Below are 21,769 nucleotides of genomic sequence, written 5' to 3'. Positions count from 1 at the left end.
CCCTCCTATACAACAATATCAGATCTTAGCTAAAGCAGTTTGAGGAAGTAAGCAAGGATGCAAAAACACTTTAAAATGGAAGCAACTTCGTCAAATAGCTACTCTTTAAAAAAAAAAAAAAGCCTTAAAAATGAATACCTTTAAGAAGGAAATGTCAGAGGGACGCCCTGGGCGGCTCAGTTGACTGAGCATCCAACTTTGGCTCAGGTCATGATCTCACAGTTCATGGGTTCGAGCCCCTCGTTAGGCTCTGTGCTGACAGCTTGGAGCCTGGAGCCTGCATCAGATTCTGTGTCTCCCTCTCTCTCTGCCCCTCCCCCACTGACATTCTGTCTCTCTCTCTCCAAAATAATAAACATTAAAAAAATTTTTTAAAAAGAGAAGGGAATGTCAGAGGGTTGAGTAAATACAAAGTTTGCCAAATGAAGAGTCCACTTCACTGTTCACTAGTTATTCCCTCAGTCTATGACAGAAAGAATCAAGCAGGCCTGTTCTTACATTGTAGTTCTAGTTCTGCCCCCCTAAAATGAGCAGAGAAAAAGAAACAAATGGTAATGGAAGCAAACAATAAGAATCTGGGATAATTTAGGAGCCTCTGAGTTGAAGGTAAATCAAAAAATTATACATGTCCAGCTGTGTACTTCTTGTTGATGCAATCAAATTTCTATTATCTATTCAGTCTATGACCACAATAACACATCAGGCAGGTTCTATATCTAGTTCAAAATTCTGTGAAGTCTCTTTAACACTGCTGGGGCTCAAAAAACAACTATGTAGAATCCTTACTAAAAATAATGTAAGTATTATTGGAAAAATAAATATTAAAATGTATATAAGTGAGCTGGCTGGGGATATCATTTCTTAAAAACTTCTGGAGAGGAATTTGGTAAAACACCATGTCTTTAAAATGTTCTTTTACCCAGAAATACCACTGGGGCAGTTTACAGGAGGTAAAAATATATGCATGTGGGCACACACATACATGCACACACAGGGCATAATGGAATCAAGTATAAAAATGTCCAATAAAGCACTGTCTGCAATATCAAAAGAATTTTCCAGGTCTAAATACTTGGCAGTAAATGTTTATCTTCTTCAACACTGTAAAGTCCACTTACTATGTACTAGTAAATTTTAAAAAGTATGTATTTTTGAACAATTAAGTCAAAGGATGCCTGAGTGGCTCAATCGGTTGGACATCTGACTTTGGCTCGCTCAGGTTGTGATCTCACAGCTCGTGGGTTGGAGTCCCGCATCGGGCTCTGTGCTGACAGCTCAGAGCCTGGAGCCTGCTTCAGATTCTGTGTCTCCCTCTCCCTCCCTCCCTCCCTCCCTCTCTCTCTCTCTCTCTCTCTCTCTGCCCTTCCCCAGCTCATGCTCACTCTCTTTCTCTCTCTCCATCTCTTTCTCTCTCTCTCAAAAAATAAGCAAATAAACTGAATGATTAGGTCAACATGTAAATCCTGTGTTTCTACTTTGTGCTCAGTACTGGGGACACAGTGAGGACAAAACAAAGTCCTTTCCCTCATAAGGCTTATATTCTAATGGGGGAACCACAGAAGAAAACAGGGGAAGTATGTAATATGCCACATAGTGATCGGGGCCATGGAGAAAAGGAAAGCATGGTCAAGTGAAAAGGAGAAAGAGGGTTGCTTTGTTGTACACACAGTGGTCAGGGAAGGAGGCTTGCCTGATGAGCTATCATCTGATGAGCAAGGGCCTGGAAGAAGTAAGTCTTCCTTGGAAGACTTCCAAGGAAAAGCCCTGTGGCCATCTGGAAGAAGAGCCTTCCAGACAGAGTGAACAGTAAGTAAAAATGCCTCGAGATGAACGCAGCAAAGATGGCCAGGAGGGGACGGGGAGGGTGCACAACCCGGTGGCACCAGGCACCATAAAGCATCTATCTGGCTGCTGTATTCTATAGTGAATAAGGGCACTAGAAGGTGGGGACCAGTTAGGAGCTACTGGAACACTTCAAGCAAAGACATCATGATGCCTCGGCCCAATATGGTAGCAATAAAACCAGTGAGAACTACTTAGATACTGACTCTATTTTGGAGGTAGAATGGGTTTGAAAGAAAGAAATTATGAGGCACCCAGGGGGCTCAGTTGGTTATGCATCTGACTTCGGCTCAGGTCATGATCTTACGTCTTGTGAGTTCGAGCCCCACATGGGGCTCTGTGCTGACAACTCAGAGCCTAGAGCCTGCTTTGTAGTCTGTGTCTCCCTCTCGCTCTGCCCCCTCCTCCACTCATGCTCTGTCTCTCGCTCTCAAAATAAATAAACATTAAAAAAAAATCTTAAAAAGAAAGAAAGAAAGAGATTAAGGAGTTCAAAGTTTCTGTCCAAAGTGTTACAGAAAATCTGAGATAGAGGGAAAATACAGAAGAGCAGGTTTGTGGAGGAAGAAATAAGAGTCCTGAGTATTGCTTTGGATATACGAGTTTCAGAAGCCTGTTTCAGAAGACATTCATTTGGAGATGCCAAGTAGGAGCTGGGCACACAGTTACAGAATGGAGGAGAGAGGTTCAAGTTGCAGAAATAGATTTAAAAATCATAGCCTCTGGACGGCACTCCAAAGCCAGAAGGCTAAATGAGATCACACAGGTAAGGTGTGTAAAGACAAAAGAGAAGAGGCTCCGACACTGAGCCCTGACCACAGGCCAACATTTGAAGGTCAGGGAGATAAAGAAAAGCCAGCAAAGGAGAGCACAGAGTGGCCAGCAAGGTAAAAGGAAAGGCAGGAGAGAGTGGCATTCCAGGAAACAAGCAAGAAAGGTGCTCCAAGAAGGAAAATGCCATCACCTGCATCAAATGCTCCTGACAGGTGACATCGGGAAGCAAGACAATTGCCGGCTGGACTGCACAACAGGTAAAAACATGGGCAGCTTTGAAAAGAGCTGTGTCAGCAGAGTGGTCAAAATAAAAGCCTGTCCGGAGTCAATTCAAAGGATAAGCAGTAAATGGCAACGGTGACTGAAGAGAGAACTGTTACTGGTTCGGGTCAAGAAAGGTGGGTTTTTTTGGTCACTCCTATTATAGGTGTTCAACCACGCAAGGCTGAACGCGTGCATGGCATGGTTGAATTCTGATGGGAGTGACCGAAAGGGAAAGTGATGGTGGTGTTAGAGAAGGGACATGGGAAAGCTATGCACACAGAACGTGAGATTTCAAGCAGAATACACCAGAAGGCACAGGGTATGTGCAGACACAGGTTGGTTGGTACATTAAGTTCTCCTGATTGCTTGTATTTCTTCAACGAAGAAGGAAACAACATCACCAGCTCAAAACGCGGAGAGCCGAAGACCGAGGGGAACGTGCAACAGCCCTGGGGCAAGTGGAGATACAGGACACGTGTTAGCTGACATCAGCAGTCATGAACTTAAAGCAGTAAGAGTCTTCCCTGTGTCCTTCCCTACCCCATGCCCCTGGAGGAGGCAAGGAAATGGGTTTCACCAGGGTTGCTTAAGCAGGTTTGTAAGACCGGGAAGGGAGGGGACGGCATAATGTAATTAAGAGTAGACACAAAAGAGTAAGGACGGTGACAGACTTGGAATTTTTGCTGGGCAAGGAGGATGGCACGAGAGCTGTGGGAAACAGTGAAAACGAAAGAGCCACTGACTGTGTGTCTCACCAAGCTGAGCCACCCTAGAGACACTCAGAATATCTAATCTGCTCCACGGCTGAAACTGGTAATTCCTTTTGTTTTGTCATTAATGTAGCATCTTTTACGCAATATTTTAAAATATTATACACATTACAGGTTTACTGTAGATCATTTAAAAGATACACATAGGGTCAAAAGAAACGCTTCAACGGCATAGATAGCATTCTTACTGATTTGCACTGTGTATGTGTACTTCATTTTCAAGTTTAGGATACGTTGCCTCACTTGGCGGTAACTTCCCTTTTTATCAAACAGCTCTGTGAACATGTTACTAAAATGTTCTATACTTTCATTTTATATAATTGCTGTTGTGTGGTAATAAATCTCATGGATTTGAACCCTGCTCATGATTTCGAGTTGTCCATGCAATGTACCTGTAAGGCCTCATTTGCTCAGCAGAGTTCACGGACGGTTACTACACACACAGGTGCTGGCCTCTGACTGTCTCTGACAAGTCTGCTCACATGGACATGTCTGTGTGTTTACTTAGGAAACACAGTAGTTTACTATGAACTACTCTCCACCCTTCCCATTACATTTGGGACATCAGACTGATGTCTGAGATTTTATTAAGAGGCACCTCATATTACATATGAATTTTATTTCAGAAAAAATTAGGAAGCATTGGAGTTATATGTGTTGACAAGATTTCAAGACAGTTGTCACAAGTTTAAGAAACTCCAGTGAAATGTAGTGGGTGGAGGGCAGGAATGTGAGGTTATCCTACAACATGACAAGATGCTCCACACTACTTTCAAAAGTCCGCCTTTCATCTAGATTTAAACAAAATCACACAAAAAGCTAATTATTTGTTGGAGCTTAAAACTGAACTCCATTTTGCATATAAAAACAAACTATTCTTAAAATAATTTTATTACAGGGCACTGGCGTGGCTCCGGTGGTTAAACATCTGACTTCAATTTCAGCTCAGGTCATGATCTCACAGTTCGTGGGTTCGAGCCCTGCGTTGGGCTCTGTGTTGACAACGTGGAGCCTACCTGGGATTCTCTGTGCCCCTCTCTCTGCCCCCCCGCCAACTTAGCGTGCACACACACACGCTCTCTCTCTAAAATAAATAATCATTAAAAAATAATAATTTTATTACATACTGAAATTTCCAAGACTAAAACTACTCTATATATTAAGGGAAGATTATACTTTGTTTTGTTCAGATTTTGACCAAGAGTTGCTCGCCATCTTAAAAGATGAATCACTGCTGACAACCCTGATGAAGATACTGGAGCTGCCAGGACGCCTGGTGGTCACAATCGGACTCTTGATTTCAGCTTAGGACATGATCTCAGGGTCATGAGATCAAGCCCTTTGTCGGGCTCCACACTGAGAGTGGAGCCTGCTTAAGTTCTCTCTCTCTCCCTCTGCCCCTCCTCCACTTGTGCTCACTGACATGCTTGCTCTCTCTCAAAAAAAAAAAGAAATTATATATATATTAAAAAAAAAGACATCAGAGCTGCTAATGCAACATTCTCGTAGCTGCCAAGTTCAGTGACCCCACAGACACATGTAAGTGCCTATGTGTAATCATGCCTAAGCATTTAATTAATATGATAGTTTATTCACATAGTTAGTACATCATTCTGCCTTGCTTCAAATTTTGTGTAGGTAACGTATTATCTACAAATTTTATGTAGCTAACATATTAACTATGAAATTTCCAAAGAATAAAGGAGACGTTAGAAAAACTTCATTACAAAATGGGAATGTACTCTCTGTATGTTATAAACTACTATATTACATGCTTATTATCATTTCAAACTGTGTTAAGGATATCCAAAAAAGAACTAGAAAAATGGAAGAGAACCAGTTCCAGCCATATGGCAGATTAGATATTCTAAATGTCTATTGATTTAAATATCTAAAATACTAAAAAAAATGCCTTTTAAACGGATCACAGACTTGGCATGAATGCGATTAAAACCAAAAACAAACAGAAAGTAAACCAAGAACACAGAAAGTAAGAGCGGTACAGTAGAAGCTGGCTTGCTATAGATTTTAACTTTCCATTTCTGGACTATACAGGGAACAGAGAAAAGGAAAAGTCTACGGCCTGCCAAAAGGGCGTAAAATATGAGACCGTACATCTCAAATAAGTCAGGGACTAAGAGGGGCTATGCCCATTATTGGAGAATATGAAAACCCACTAAAGAGAACAGAAAAATACCTGTCTTGAACTTGATACTCAGAGGTAGGAGGAATTTAAAAATGGCTCCACTGAGAATTAGCAACCACAGGCTAACCTTCATCAGGGTTTCTGGTCAAAATTAACACTTAATGGTGTGGTCTGCAAAAACCTCAAGAAGATAATTCTATGTAAAGTGGTCCCAAAGGCCATCACCACCTGAACCCACTGATCAATCTGAACACCACTACTGTGGGACGACAAAACATTGATGTTTATCCTGATGTAATACACTCACCGCATCACCTATGAGGTACTCAAACCACGTTAGTCAGTAATGATGGGTAACAAACTGCCTGAAACTTGGTGACCTAAAAAGCCACCGGCATGCTCTATGCTCACAAATTTTGTCAGTAAGGAATCTGACCCGGGTGTAAAGGCGAAGGCTGGTCTCGCTCATTGGACAAGCAGGGCTAGAACCACTCGGAGGCTTCCTTACTCACAGAGAGGGTCGTACACCCCTCATTTGAACAGAAACAATGCCCTACATTTTGGGGACATGATTTACCACAACCACACGCACAAAAAATCGTTGACCTTACAGGATTAGAGGGGCTAGGTGAACACATTAAGCCGCAGCAAGAGAAAACTCCAAGCCAAGCCATTTCACAAGGCAGCTGACTCAGTTTTCCAACGTGCCAAAGGCTCTAATGGGGATGGGGAAGAAGAAACCGTTCCAGATAAAAAGACTTAAGGACCAAATCAATGGATTACATGTCTTTCTGAATTCTGCTTGGGGAAAAAAAAAAAAAAAAAAAAAACCCAAAATACTATAAAGGCATTCTGACAACAACTGGGGATATCTGAACATGACTAGGCTAGTAAGTGCGAGGAATTACGGTGGCACATAGACCCCCACTGTATCATTCTGTTGATCAGCCCAGTAAGAATTTTTGTACAGTAAGACTCAAAATGTGGTTCCAGATGACTCGCGTCCACAGGCAACTGGCAAAACATACATCGTTCTTTCCTAGGGAACAGAATATAAACCCAGGGACTCGATAAAACTGTCTTCCAAAAAACAAAAAATGAAGGGAAATAAGAAAATTCTTAGAACCAAAAGAAAACAAAAATAATGCACATCAAAATTGGAGACATTCAACCAAAGCAATACTTAAGAAGAAATTTTTGGTCTTCTATTTTGCTTCATCAGACAAACATGTTTTGAATAAGCTAAGCATTCACTTGCTTGAAGAAAGAACAGCAAAATAAACATCAGTAAAATGTAAAGCAGGACAGGGCGCCTGGGTGACTCAGTCCATGAAGCATTGGACTCTTGATTTCGGCTCCAGTCGTGATCTCCTATTGAACCCCATGTCAGGCTTTGCGCTGACAACAGGAAGCCTGGTTGGGATATTCATATCCTCCCTCTCTCTCTCTCTCTCTCTCTCTCTCTCTGCCTCTCCTATGCATGCACATGCTCTCTCTTCACACACACAAGATAAGTAAACTTGAAAGAAAAGAATATAAAAAAAGGAAAATGTTATGGATTAAATGCCTTTAACTCTGAATGTCATAGAAATTAATGATGACTATTATATGAACAACCTTCTTAATAAATTTGAAAAACTGGATGAAATAAATCCCTAATATGTAGGGATATACAAAGTGTTGTGTATACGTATATACACATATATAAATATAATCTATGTATATATAAAGGCAGAAAGCTGACTCAAGAAGAAATTGATTACGTGAATACACCTATATTCACAAAGGAAATAAGATCAAAAGTCAAAAGTCAGGAAAGGGACAAAAGCTAATAATCGAGAGGTATACATTCCTTTATGGTTTTACAGATAACTTCTACCATTCAAAAAACAGATAATTCCAAACTTTAACATAAACTCCTCCAGGAGATTTACAAAGGGACTAGTCTCCAATTCATTTTATAAAACTCCCTAATACAGACACCAAAACCTTACAAGGATAATTACAAGTCAATCTCATTCACGAACACTGTCAAGAAACCTAAAGAGAGATCCACAAACTGAGCTCAGTGATGTATAAAAAGATTAATACATCATGTAGCTGGGATGATTCCAGAAAGCATGTTTGGTTTAATACTTTAAAACAAAAACACACATAACATATCCCCAACGATGGATTACAGGAGAAAAACAAAGTGTTCATCTCAATAGTTATTAAAGTAACACATAAGATAAATTTTGGCATTCATTCATGATAAAATCCCTTCGCAAACTAGAAAAAGAAAGGTACTTCGCTACCTAGTAGTGGGCAGTCACTAAATTAAATAAACAAGTAAACAAACATTATACTTAATGATAAATGCTGAAAGCCTTCTTTTAAGTCTCAGAGAATACAAGAATGGATAGCCCTCTCCAACAATGCTTTGGGGAAGCTAGTCTGCAAAAAGATAAGACAAGGGAGAATGGGGTGATTTCTTCTAAAAAAAAAAGCAGCTTTGTTTTAAAAATTAAGAAAACCTGAGAGAATCTACATGTTGTTAGAATTAACAAGAATTTAAAGAGCTGCTAAACAAAAAAAAAATTTAACATATAAATTGCACTAGATTTATATACACTGATAACAGTGAGAAGATGAATTTTGAAAAGGACACAATTTACAGTGGCAACAAAAATATAAAATATAGACAACTAATTCTAACAAAAAAGTACAACTGTTCTTTTTGAAAGAATGTTCTAAAGGAAATTAAAAACACCTAAAAACAATGAAGAACTGGAGTACATTAACAGAAGGACCAAAGAGGGGCACCTAGGTGGCTCAGTCTATTAAGTCTCCAACTCTTAATCTCAGCTCAGGTCACGATTGATCTCATGGTTCGTTAGTTCAAGCCTCACATCGGGCTCTGCGCTGATGGCACAGAGCCTGCTTGGGATTCTCTCTCTCTCTCCCTTTCTCTCTGTCCGTCCCCATGTGTGCACTCTCTCACTCTCTTTCTCCAAAAATAAATAAATAAACTTTTTTTAAAAAGGGACCCATGAAAAAGAACAAAAACCCCAGAATAACCCCAAACATTATACCTATGGGAATCCAAGCAAATAATAAAAGGGGCATCTCCAATCAATTGGGGAAAGGTAACTGTAATGGTTAATTCTATGGGTCAACTTGGAAAGTGCTTTTGGATGAAATTAACATTTAAATCAGTGACTTTGGGTAAGGTGGGTAGGCCATCAGTTGAAGCATGAACAGAGCAAAAAGACCAACCTCTCCAAGTAATTCCAGGAATTACTTGGAATTGCAGTCCAGCAGACTGCCTTCAGACTTCATCACCACCATCAGCTCTGCTGAATCTCCACCTGCTGGCTCACAATGCAGGTTCTGGACTTGCCAGCTTCCATAATTGTATAAGCCAATTCCTTACAACAAATCTCTTTATCCTAACCAAATAGGATATGTGAATATGTACACACACACACACACACACACACACACACACATTCTGTTTCTCTGTAGAGCCCTAACACAATAGCTTACACAAGAGAAGGCACTTAAAGATCTGGCAAAAACAAAAAACAAAAAAAACCCAGTTAAGCTGGATTAGGGTAAGTGAAATGTAAAACCGAATCCATGAAAATACTCCCAAAATAACATGGGAGAGTTCCTTTGTAAACTCTGGAGTGTGGAAGGCTCAAACTCACACTTAAAAAAAAAAAAAATCCAGAGATCTTAAAAGAGTGATAATTTTGACTACATACATACCTTTTAAAATTTAAAAAGCTCCTCTGCAAGATCAAACAAACAAATAAACCATAATTAACGTCAAAAGATGAATGACAAGGTGAGGGAGGGTTGTTGGTAACTCATATCACAGGCAAAGATCCAGTCTTCCTAATATATATAGGTTTTTATTAAATCAACTTTTAAAAGACCAACAATTGAATAGAAAAATTCAAGATAAAAAGGTGTGAATTCACAATAAAAAAAAAGAAATGCAAATGCTTTTAAGTATATAAAACATTCAACAGAACTCAAAACAAGATAAATGCAAATTAAAATTACATTATCAGACTGGCAAAAATCCAGAAGCTTAGTAAAAACCATGCTACTGGCACGAGTGTAGGGAAACCGGTACTCTCACACACTCATAGTGTGAGTATACATTGGTACGACCCCTCAAAGGAACGATCTGGCAATATTTACCAAAACTGTAACTGCATACACCCATTGACACACTAGTCCCACTTCCGGGAATTTATCCTACAGACAGACTCGCACATTTACAAAATGATACATATACAAAGTTTATCTTGGCAGTCTCGTTTGAAGTGCAAATAATTTAAACTAATCTAAATGACCATCAAAAGGGAACTGGTTAAATATATCGCGGTGTGTCCATAAAATGAAAGGAAGCTATGAAAAAGAATGAAGGGTTACTTTAACGTGCTCCTTTGGCAAGTTCGACAGAAACTACCCTTAAGTGGGTGGGAGAGGAGGACAACAAAGAACAGAAAAGTGTGCATGTTACAGTATGCCACCATTTGTGGGAAAGTGGAGTAAAAATTTAAATATGGAATCTTGGCACCTGGGTGGTTCAGTCAGTTAAGCATCTGACTCTGGGTTTTGGTCACGATCCTGTGGTTTGTGGATCGTGTCGGGCTCTGTGCTGACAGCACAGAGCCTGCCTGGGATTCTCTCTCTCCCTCCCTCTCTTTCTGTACCTCCTCTGCTTGCACACACACATGTCCTCTCTCTATCTCAAAACTAAACAAACATTTAATAATTTAATACTAAAATACGGTATCTTGCTCTTCTGTATAAACATACTCCAGAAAGATGCAAGATAACATACTCACGTGGTTATCTGGCAAAGGGTGAGGTGGGGCTGAACTACTCAGGAGGACTGTGATGGGAAGCTTATCTGTATCCTTTCCTCATACTTTTTGAAATATACGAATGTATTGATTATTCCAAACATAACACGTTGACAAATGTTAAAGACACAGAGTGAGGTGTCTTCATGGAACCCGAAAATCACTTTTTGTATCAATCCTATTAACAAAAGACACAAAGTATTATTTGCTGACTGATTCCCTAATATAAAAATCAATAGACCACGTTACGCTGTTTGGAAACAAGAAAGTGTACAGAAAAGAATGTTTTGTCTGTTAGGAAATACTGGCTCACTACATTAAATACAGTTGAGCTTCCTGTGGTTTTTAAATGTATGTGAATTCAGAATTATAAATTCTTAGTAAAATTCAGCTTGATTTTGAAACTATCCTGTTGGTTAGTTGGGAGGTGCTAACCATATCCAAAATGCTAACTCTAATTTCCTAGGCAAACTTCCCAAATCTATCTGAACGTCTAACTCCCTAAATACCGAAGTTCTTCCTGTCAAACAAGACCCTCTGATTCAGCCACATAAATGTCTCTGATCTCCACCTCTTTGTCCCATAATGAACTTACCGAAAGTTAAAAAACATTCTACAGGTGGGGAATATGAAAACAAGAAAACCTTTCTCATAGAGTTCAAAAAATGTTTGTCTGTCTCAGAACATACAGGAATGACAATAATTACATTAGACAGCCATGGTTCTACATATAGTATTTCCTACCATATAATCTGCACACTCAAATCAATAAAATAATGGTAGTAGCAAAGCATACAATAGTCCTAAACCAAGCACATTAAAATAGTATTCATTAAAATAAGATTTCACCTGCAGTATGCTTTAAATATTTAAATGTGAAGGCTATTAAATAACTAACTGCCACGTGATAGAAGACATCAGTGAATGCTTCATAAAGGAAGTAAATTTGAGCTTGGTCTCCAAGGAAATGCCAGGCGCTCAGAATCCTTAATCAGATTGGTTTTACAGTCAGAGATTTATTTTAGCACACAAAGTAAAATACTAACGTAATCTCTCTATTCAGTCCTTCTTAAATTTTGATGGCATGAGAAAACGTCCTGTGTCTACCAAGAAGTTCAATCAGGTGCTGAAAGCCCTTGAAAAAGCCTAGAACTTTCTATATCATAAACTCAGACACTAGTTTCTCTCACTTAAAAAAACGATATTGGAAGATTATTTAATTCTCCCACATCTTACTACAAGACTAGACCATATAACTGAAATATACATTCCTACCTCCATAAATTCCTTCATCTAGTTTCAGAATTTTGAAAACATTTACAAAAAAACCCCACAAGATTCTACAGGATTTCAATCTCTGCTGTTTTAACATGTTTTGTTTAAAGTCATAAACTCTTTAAAACTCTTAAATAGAAGTCACAGGGGAAAAGATTCCAAAGAACCCAAGAAAATACTTATGAAATCAGCTGAATTAAAATTAAGCTTCAAGGGCGCGTGGGTGGCTCAGTCAATTAAGCATCTGACTCTTGACTTAGGCTTAGGTTATGATCTCAAGGTTCGTGAGTTCCAGTCCCTCGCTGGCTGACGCAGAGCCTGCTTGGGATTCTCTCTCGCCCTCTCTCTGCCCCTCCCCTGAGCACATGCAACACGTGCTCTCTCTCAAAATAAACAAAATAAACTTAAAAAAATAAAATAAATTAAAATAAATTAAGCTTCACATATTTATTTTTTTTAACTTTATTTTATTTTTAGAGAAAGAGAGAACATGAAAGCACGAGAGGGGAAGGGGGAGAGACAGAGAATCCCACACAGGCTCCGTGCTGTCAGCGCAGAGCCAAACTCGGGGGCCCAACATCACAAAGCGTGAGATCATGACCTGAGCCGAAACCAAGAGTCGGCCGCTTAACGACTGAGCCACCCAGGCACCCCAAACTTCATATATTTTTTTTTCACCCTGTTTAGCATCAACAATCTCTTCAACATGTGCAAGCACTTTGAAAACTGAATCATCAATGTCACTGCCTTCCCTCTCCACCCCATGAAAAGAGAAAGAAGGAAAATATGAAATGGAAAGTTACATTTTGACGCGTATCACTGGAAGTGCTATTAAACGTGTTATCTGGATTCAGAGTAAGAGTCCCGAGCTCACAGAGCCCTTTCCTATCACTCCGTGTCAACCTCTAAAAAACAAGAGGAGACTGAATCATTTCACCACGTGCATATGTACGATTTTTCTACCGATCACGGGAGCTGAAATACACAGCCCGATAACATAAAAGAGTATTTAATGAGGCTAATTTAAACTACACACTGCTCAATATCCTTAAAGTACATGATTCCCTCTAGTATTTTGAAGCAATTATCAGTTCATGAGGTAGCTTAAGAAGAGTTGCACAGGCAACGGTGTTTGATAGAGTAGCACTTACCATTAAAACAAAAACCCCCAAAAAGCTCAACATGGGAATACCACGTAGGTGCCAACTAGCAAGATGAAATGGTCGATAAAACCATTTTTTCCGAGTAAGTGTATTCTTCCCACTCTACAATTTCGAACATCCATCCGTAAACAAACGAGCAGTTCAGATCTGATGTACTTCGGCATTTTCTCATTATTACATCCCCCCTCCCCCCCCCCCCCCCCCCCCCCCCCCCCCCCCCCCCCCCCCCCCCCCCCCCCCCCCCCCCCCCCCCCCCCCCCCCCCCCCCCCCCCCCCCCCCCCCCCCCCCCCCCCCCACTGAAAACAGACTCTTTCAGGCGGGACAAGAAGACGCGTCAGAGCCCAGTCTGGCCTTGGGACACAGACCTGGAGGGCCGGGCCGGGGGCGGGGCCCAGCGGCTGCGCTCACCTGCTGGGGCTGGTACCGCTGCTGGGGCTGGGGCGGCAGATACTGCGCCTGCGGGGTGAGGTGCGGGGGCTGCGGCTGCTGGTTGTAGTAAGGCTGCTGGCCCTGCTGGCAGTAACCACTCACGCCTTGCTGTCCATACTGAGGCGGCATCTGTCGACAAGACGAGCAAAACACAAGCGAGAAGAGTCAAAATGTGCAATCCAGGGCGGTCAAATACGGTTTCGATTCATCAACGTGCGGGGGCTCTCGGCTAAGCAATTGAATTCAGTATTTTTAATCTTCCCTCCATTACATAAATCGCCATACTGTCTTCTGGACACATATTATCAACGAAGTAAAAAGAAAATTTGTTTAAAAAAATAATATTTCAACAGATATCAAATATTGATAACCTCATAAAAATCCAGCGGGGGGGGGGGGGGCATTTCCTAATACTGACATTAAAACACGTCGGCCTCTACTGAGTTGGCGAGGTGTAGACTGTACACGTGAAACTAATCAAATGCTGTTATGTTAAGAAAAAAAAACAATTAGCCTCTAAGAAAGTCAAAAGAGCATTATGTTAATCCATTCTCGTGCCAAGCTCAAAATGAAAATGAACTCCAACAGTCCGAGCGCACTTACTACTATTTTGTAGGATGCTTGAGGCTTGGGTACCTGTATAGGGCGTATTTTTGTTTCAACGAAGGTCAAAAAGCCCCAACTGCATAGCAGCAGATACTACACCAGTTACATCAGCAATTCTATTTACTGTTCTTGCTAAAAAGAAACTACATCACTTTACAATCAAATAAAACCCTTTTAAAAGACAGTACTATGCATGTAACACAATATAACCAACAACATGAGTTCTTGAGGGAAGGATTCATATCTAATAGTAAGATAGTATTTTCCTACTTGATGAAACACGTAATGGTGTAAAGCAGAGTGCACTACCCTGCAAACGCCAAAGACACAGGCAAAAAGGTTCTAGATGAGTCTTCCCTCCCCCATCTCTAATTTGCACGAACCTAAACATCCTTATAATCTTTGCTCATGTAATACACCACGGATGATACTTTTAAATTTTTTTTCAAATGAAATCTCTATTGCCTTATTTTTCCCCTCTAATTGGAAGAGAGAACAACAGAGGAAAAGGAAAACGGGACCAGGATAGCAAAAAGCACTCCAGAGACGAGGATGACCAAGGCACTCTTAATAACAACATGGTCCACCTGAAAACCCCAGAACGAGAAGCCCATGAGCCCACATACTCAAGGATTCAGTGATCTGTTCCAGACACACATTTAAAAACGCAATCGCGGGGCGCCTGGGTGGCGCAGTCGGTTAAGCATCCGACTTCAGCCAGGTCACGATCTCGCGGTCCGTGAGTTCGAGCCCTGCGTCGGGCTCTGGGCTGATGGCTCAGAGCCTGGAGCCTGTTTCTGATTCTGTGTCTCCCTCTCTCTCTGCCCCTCCCCTGTTCATGCTCTGTCTCTCTCTGTCCCAAAAATAAATAAACGTTGAAAAAAAAATTTTTTTTAAAACGCAATCGCTATAAAATACCAAATGAGGAAAAAGAAGGAATGGTAAAGGGAGAAAAATATTCAACGCTTTGCCTCTAACACCAATTAGCACGGTAATTTGTTAAGACATACAATGAAGAAAAAGGAGAAAAATGCCAAAAGCTAAAGTTCATTTTCTTTCTGACCTGATCTAGATTATCGTCAAGGCCTGTCGACAACAATCACGAACGTTTGGCCACAATGGCTCACAAATGCCTCATCACGCAGACCCTACGTTAGTAGAGCACAAAGTAGAGCAGACAAGTTTGTGCTGAAAACCATTTAACTGCACAGTTGAATTCTTTGCTTTTATTTATTTTACAGCTTGATATCTCATAATGAATGTATGTCCCTGCCATAAGCCAAGCCAAAGAATTTCCATAAAATACAACTCCACATGCTAGAATATCGTATACTACCACAACACATATCCTTCCGTTCAGCACCCATATGTTGATTTGATATCTAATACTAGATTTCACACAAGCATCTTTGCAGTTTGATTTGAAGCAGTTAGGATAACACTTTTGCCAGTGTTAAAACTACTGTAAAGCTCAATCAACACAGCCGGCGACTCCCCTGGGAATTGCACTTTAATATGTTGACTTTCTGGTTTACAGAAACCCTTACACACAGTATGAATGTGCCGTTTGGGGAGCGGGGCTCTACTTTCTAAGAAGGACAACAACAGAGCGTGTTGTAGGCAGCGACTAACACTGGAACAGCCATATACGTGTTAGACCCTCACGGTCTATTCGAGCTCTCCAAAGGCAGCGGGGGGCAAGTCAGGGTGCAGGGGAGCCCAGGTAGGCTGCTGGGACTACAAGCAAACGTTCAACGGAGCCACGGCCGCAGTCCGCAGAACACGGCCAACTTCGGAGGAGAAACCATCAAAAACTTCTGCTTGGGAAATTTTACAGCCGTCTTCCACCATTAAACCTATTTGCTCTCCTTTTAGATACATGGGCCTAATTCACCTGGTACTGACCTAACAGGCAGCTCCGCCTCTGAGAGCCGGGGGTGAGGTGATTGATAACACGGGACAATCAGCCTGTCAGTGAGACCTGGGTCCTGGTGCCCATCAACTGAACCCCGTCCCCTGTCCTTCCATGGCAGCCACGTTGAAGCGGAGATCACTGAACTCTGTTTAGCTGAAGAGTCTTTGGGTTAGAAACGTGTCAAGTCCAAATCTGAGTCCTACTGTGCCTCACTTGTGTGAAGATGGTCAGTCACATAACCGTATCTGTCTCACACCCCTATCTACAAGATAGGGCCTATTTTCTCTATTAACTCATGTTCCTATTATAACCAGCAATATAATAATCCTACCTGGAATTCTACACAGATGCCATTACTTCTTAAACTACAAGTTGCATGGGGCGCCTGGGTGGCGCAGTCGGTTAAGCGTCCGACTTCAGCCAGGTCACGATCTCGCGGTCCGTGAGTTCGAGCCCCGCGTCAGGCTCTGGGCTGATGGCTCAGAGCCTGGAGCCTGTTTCCGATTCTGTGTCTCCCTCTCTCTCTCTGCCCCTTGCCCGTTCATGCTCTGTCCCTCTCTGTCCCAAAAATAAATAAACGTTGAAAAAAAAAATTAAAAAAAAAAAACGAACTACAAGTTGCAGTGCTCTCTCTAAAATATTAAGTATTTCCTAAGTTTTTCTTTCAAAACTCAATTTCTAAATCTAATGCCTCAGTTGTCTGGAACTAAAGTCTACGTTCTTTAATCATCAACACTGCTCTTACTTTAATCAATTCAGAGACATGGCTTTCAAAGATCTATCATATACTTTTCTAAAATCTTAAGCCAAACAATCACCATCATAAAACATAAATCAGCAGGTTGAGCCAGGATACACTAAAGGCCCCAGAGCCTCTTGCCGAAAGCCGTCTGCACAAACCCCACTGGGTAACTATGGTCTCGCTCTGCCGCCTGCCTTATGTGCCACCCAGGCACCCGGCCATCGCTCACCGCTGACCTCCATCCTCAACAGAATCTGCTGAGGACTGAGGAGCCCGTGGCACTGGTTAAAAACACGAAGGCCCAGGGGACTCGTCCATGAGGGGAGCGTGGGAGCCGTTACCGCCTCAAATCCTGTAAAATCCATTTTGGCTGCTGAGGGTCTTCTCGGGTACGTCTTGGTTCTCAAACACCTTCAGGAGAAGTGACATCCCCAGAATGTTGGGTGCAAGGGAAATGCAACCAAGACTTCAGTGAGGACCAGGGACCAAGTGCCGGGAGCTGGGGTCACGAAGCACTTGTAGCTCAGATCCACCCTCCCCCGGCCAGCCTAACTACACAAGCACAGCCCCAACCGTCTTTCTCATGCCAGTTCCAACTCCATTTCACACGGCAGAGATGGTCTGACTGAGTCAGTAAACCCCTTAATTGGGTGTTGTGTTTACTGTTTGTCCTCATCACTAGACATTAAGCTCCCACATTCATGGAATGTCTCTGGGGAGAGGGCCTGCCAGTCAATAAATGTTTGCTGAATGAATGGATGTTGTTCAGTGGATTCCTGAATCAAGTTAGTATATAAAGAATTAAATTAACGAAGGAACATCTTATAAAACTGAAATCACTTGTACCACCCAACTCTTTGAGATGCCTATGTTCAGCTTCATCTAACAGGCAGACCAGTGAACTTCACGCTAACAGCGGCACAGTGCTCGGCTATTAACCGCTTACCCTCTAGGCCATTATATACCCAGCCAACGCTCTGGACCTTTATCACAGTTTGAATAAAAATATCACTAAGCTAAACCAAATGGAAATCTCCAGAAAATGCCTGAGAGCAGAGCTTTTCTGTTTTTTAAAAACAAGAATTTATTTCACTCATTTCTAAATAAAGAAGATCTTACGCGGAGCATGAGCACACATAATAACAAAAAATTTATTCCAATTTTCAAAGAGATATGAATACTTTCCTATATTACTGAAGAGGGAAAAAGTATAGCTAAAAATGATCCACTTACTTTAAGTATTTATTTTAGGAAACCACTCTGATAAAAAATGGGAGTATCAACTTTCACATCTCTGTATCATGTTAGATGTACAGAAATTCTGGGCCCCGTTTTTCACTATACCTTATCCTGAACCCTTTGCTCATATTTCAAAATTGAAGAAATAATCAAGGTTTATCTTCTCTCCAGTTTTCGTCCTAAAGAAGTTTTAGGAAACAGTTTCCTCACCAAGTTTAAAGGTGCACTGACCCCATAATCCAGCAATTCCCCTTATAAATATATGCATACGAAAACACTCACAGGTGTCCCAAGAAGGATACTCGATGCAATAGTATTTACAAAGCCAGAAAGAGGACACAATCAAACTCTGACAAGTAGATAAATGGAAAGAAAACATATTTTGCTATAGCCATACAATGGAATTCTATACAATTACAAAAAAAGAAAAAAAAAGGATGTAGTAAGGCCTACAGATCAAAATGGCTCAAATCTAAACAATATAATGCTGAATTTTTTTAAAAAGCAACAAAAGAATGCAACATAATAGCATTTGTCTGAATTTTTAATACACACAAAAAATACTGTTTGGGGGTTTATATATATATATAGTTATATTATATATATATATATATAGTTATATTATATATATATATATATATATATATATATATATATAGTTAAAGTATTCACTGAAAACCATGCATTGAAAAGGGAACAGATGACACTCTCTGGAGGGGGAGAGGGGAAGAGATGGGATGGCGCTCAGTCCTGCCTTTTTTCCTTTATAAAAAGACAGAGATATGGAGATGTGGCAAAATGTTAACACCCAACCATTTTGGTGTAGTTACACAACTGTCCGTTATATTTGTTTCCGTACTTTTCTGTATGCGTAAATTGTTTCATAATTTAAAATTCTGAAATAAAGAGCTCACCTCCCCCCATCCCACATCTCCCCTCCCCCAAAAAGGCAGAGGCATAGATGTCACCCCAGCATCCACACAAAGCAGGAGCCAGGCCCCATGAAGGGGCTGGAGAGGAAAATGCCTTGGTCAGCTGCTTTATTTAAAGAGGCCCAGCTAGATCTTTGCTCCAGAGACCCATCCCTGACTGCTAAGTCAGGTCCCCTAATCTCTTGCCTTTCACAAGGGGCAAGATGAAGCCAAAGACTTCACGAGGGTCTCCTACCTTTCCTGAAGATTGATAAATCCCTGACAGGAAGGACTTTACGCCAGCGAAACCTAATGGCACCTACAAGGGGCACTAATCTGGCAAGTTAATTCACAGAAATGAATCCTATAATCGAAAAAATTTGAGAAGTAAACATAAAAATATAAAACATAACGTACAAGTATATTAAAAGGTGTGTTAAGTATATTAAAAGAAGTTAGGAAACACATCCACCTTTAAATCTGGGATTTCTCAAATGTACCTGACTACAAGCATATTATCACACCCACTGGAATGTAAATCCCATAGAAAATGGGGTCTTGGCAGTTTAGTTCATCACTGCACTCACAAGGCCTGGCCCGCAGTAAGAGCTCAATGAGTATTTGTTGACTGAACCTTCTGGAATAGGTATATAAAACACATACTATAAATCACACACCACCGACATATAAATGTAAGAGCTTTCTGCCTTGGGCTACACAATCGTCCCGTCCAATGTTCTATCTCCACAACAGCTTACAAAAACATTGGGAACAGATATTATAATCCTCCTTGATTAGGAAGTTATGTTACTAAAATACACTTTGGTTTCTATTACAGATCTGTCACCTCTGGATTATCTGAATCTATTTACATTATCAGTTTTGTCCTTCCTTTTAGAGGGAAACAATTTAAGATCAAAAGAAATACTTTACATCGTCCTAAATTTATCACAGACACGTTAATATAGGGAAATCATCTTATCTAGTCATCCATCATGGACCCTTGGGTTGTTTCTATTTTGGGGTCATTACAAGCAATGCTGCCATGAAAAAGGACACACGAACATCTGTTCAAGTATTTACGGATAAACACCCAGTAGTGGAATTGCTGGATCACATGGTAGTTCTATGCTTAATTCTGTGAGGAACCGCCATACTGTTTCCACGGTGGCTGTACCATTTTATATTCCCACCAGCAGTGCACAAGTGTTCCAATTTCTCCACATCCTTGACAGCACTTGCTGTTTTCTGCTTGTTTGTTTGTTTTGTAATAGCCATCCTACTGGGTATGAAGTGGTATCATACTCCTTGTGTGTCTGACTTTCATTTCCCTAATGATCAGTGGTGTTGAGCACCTTCTACATGCTTACCGGCCATTTGTTTATCTTACTTGGAAAAATGTATTTATCTCCTTTGCCCATTTATTAATTGGATTGTTTTCTGTTGTTGAATTGTAGGAGTGCATTAAATATTTTGGATAGGATTTGCAAATATTCCATTGTATTAGTTGCCTTTGCATTGTCTTTTTTTAAGTTTATTTTGAAAGAGAGAAGGAGAAAGAAAGAGGGCACACACGCAAGTGGGAGAGGGGTAGAGAGAGAGGGAGAGAAAGAGAGAGAATCTCTGGTCCAGGCTCCACACTGCCAGAGCAGAGCTAGATGCAGGGCTCAAACTCACGAACTGTTGAGATCATGACCTGAGCCGAAGTCAGACCCTTTACTGACTGAGCCACCCAGGTGCCCCCATTCTCTTGATTAGTGTCCTTTCGTGCACAAAGTTTTTAATTTTGATGTAGTCCAATTTACCTATCTTTTCCTTTGTTGCCTGTGCATTGGCTTCACATTCAAGAAATTACTGCTATATCTAATGTCATGAAGCTTTCCCCTATGTTTTCTTCTAAGAATTTTATTTCTTAAATATATATATGTATATATTTATATAAATGTATATACTTTTATATATGTATATACTTTTACATATGTATATAGGTGTATATTACATATGTATATTACCTAAATGTGTGTATATGTTTGTATATAAGTACGTATGTATATGTGTGTGTATATATGTATATATATATGTGTGTGTGTATGTGTGTGTGTGTGTGTGTGTGTGTGTGTATATAAGTGTATATATATATATAATCTCTATGCGTCCAACATGGGGCTTGAACCCAAAATCCCAAGATCAAGAGTCACACACTCCACCGACTAAGCCAGCCTAGGCACCCCTCTTCTAAGAGTTCTACAGATTCTGGGGCACCTGGGTGGCTTAGTCAGGCATCCAACTCCTGATTTCGGCTCAGGTCAGGATCTCACGGTTCATGAGATGGAACCTCATGTCGGGCTCTGCGCTGACAGCACAGGGCTTGCTTGGGATTCTCTGTCTCTCAAAATAAATAAATAAACTTTAAGGGGGAAAAAAAGGGTTCTATAGATTTTAGCTCTTATGTTTAGGTCTGTGAATCCATTTTGAGTTAATTTTTTGTACATAGTGTAAGTTAAGGGTCTAACTTCATTCTTTTGAAAGACCTACTGTTCTTAATATAATTTTCACATCAGCCTCAGATCCTTTTGTTCTAAAAAGTATAGTCTGGTTTGGTATCTACAGTTCCCTCCAGAACTATATTAAGTATAGACACATTCAAAACACAGTATTACCTGTTTATGTGAAATTCAAAATCACACAAACTTAATATATGGTAATAGAATAGATCTTAACATTGGTTGTGAAATATGGAGAATGGCTAAAATCAGGCATGAAGGAATTTGTGGGAGTGACAAAAATATTCTGCATCTTAACTGGGTTGGTAGTTTAATGGATGTAC

The 21,769-nt window shown here is 40.6% G+C and overlaps 1 protein-coding gene across 13 annotated transcripts in view; it reads right to left on the bottom strand.

Annotated features, from left to right (window-relative positions):
• The window catches only part of ARID1B (AT-rich interaction domain 1B), a 449,892-nt gene that overhangs the window by 300,552 nt on the left and 127,571 nt on the right, over positions 1-21,769 (bottom strand). For all 13 annotated transcript variants that reach the window (XM_043592659.1, XM_043592667.1, XM_043592660.1 and 10 more), the window contains exon 3: positions 13,509-13,658. In XM_043592659.1, coding sequence (XP_043448594.1) covers positions 13,509-13,658 — 150 coding nt within the window. The remainder of the gene's footprint in view (positions 1-13,508; positions 13,659-21,769) is intronic.

Source organism: Prionailurus bengalensis, chromosome B2 (genome assembly GCF_016509475.1).
Source record: "Prionailurus bengalensis isolate Pbe53 chromosome B2, Fcat_Pben_1.1_paternal_pri, whole genome shotgun sequence".
Lineage (NCBI taxonomy): Eukaryota > Metazoa > Chordata > Mammalia > Carnivora > Felidae > Prionailurus > Prionailurus bengalensis.
This window is presented reverse-complemented; position numbering and strand designations above follow the sequence as displayed.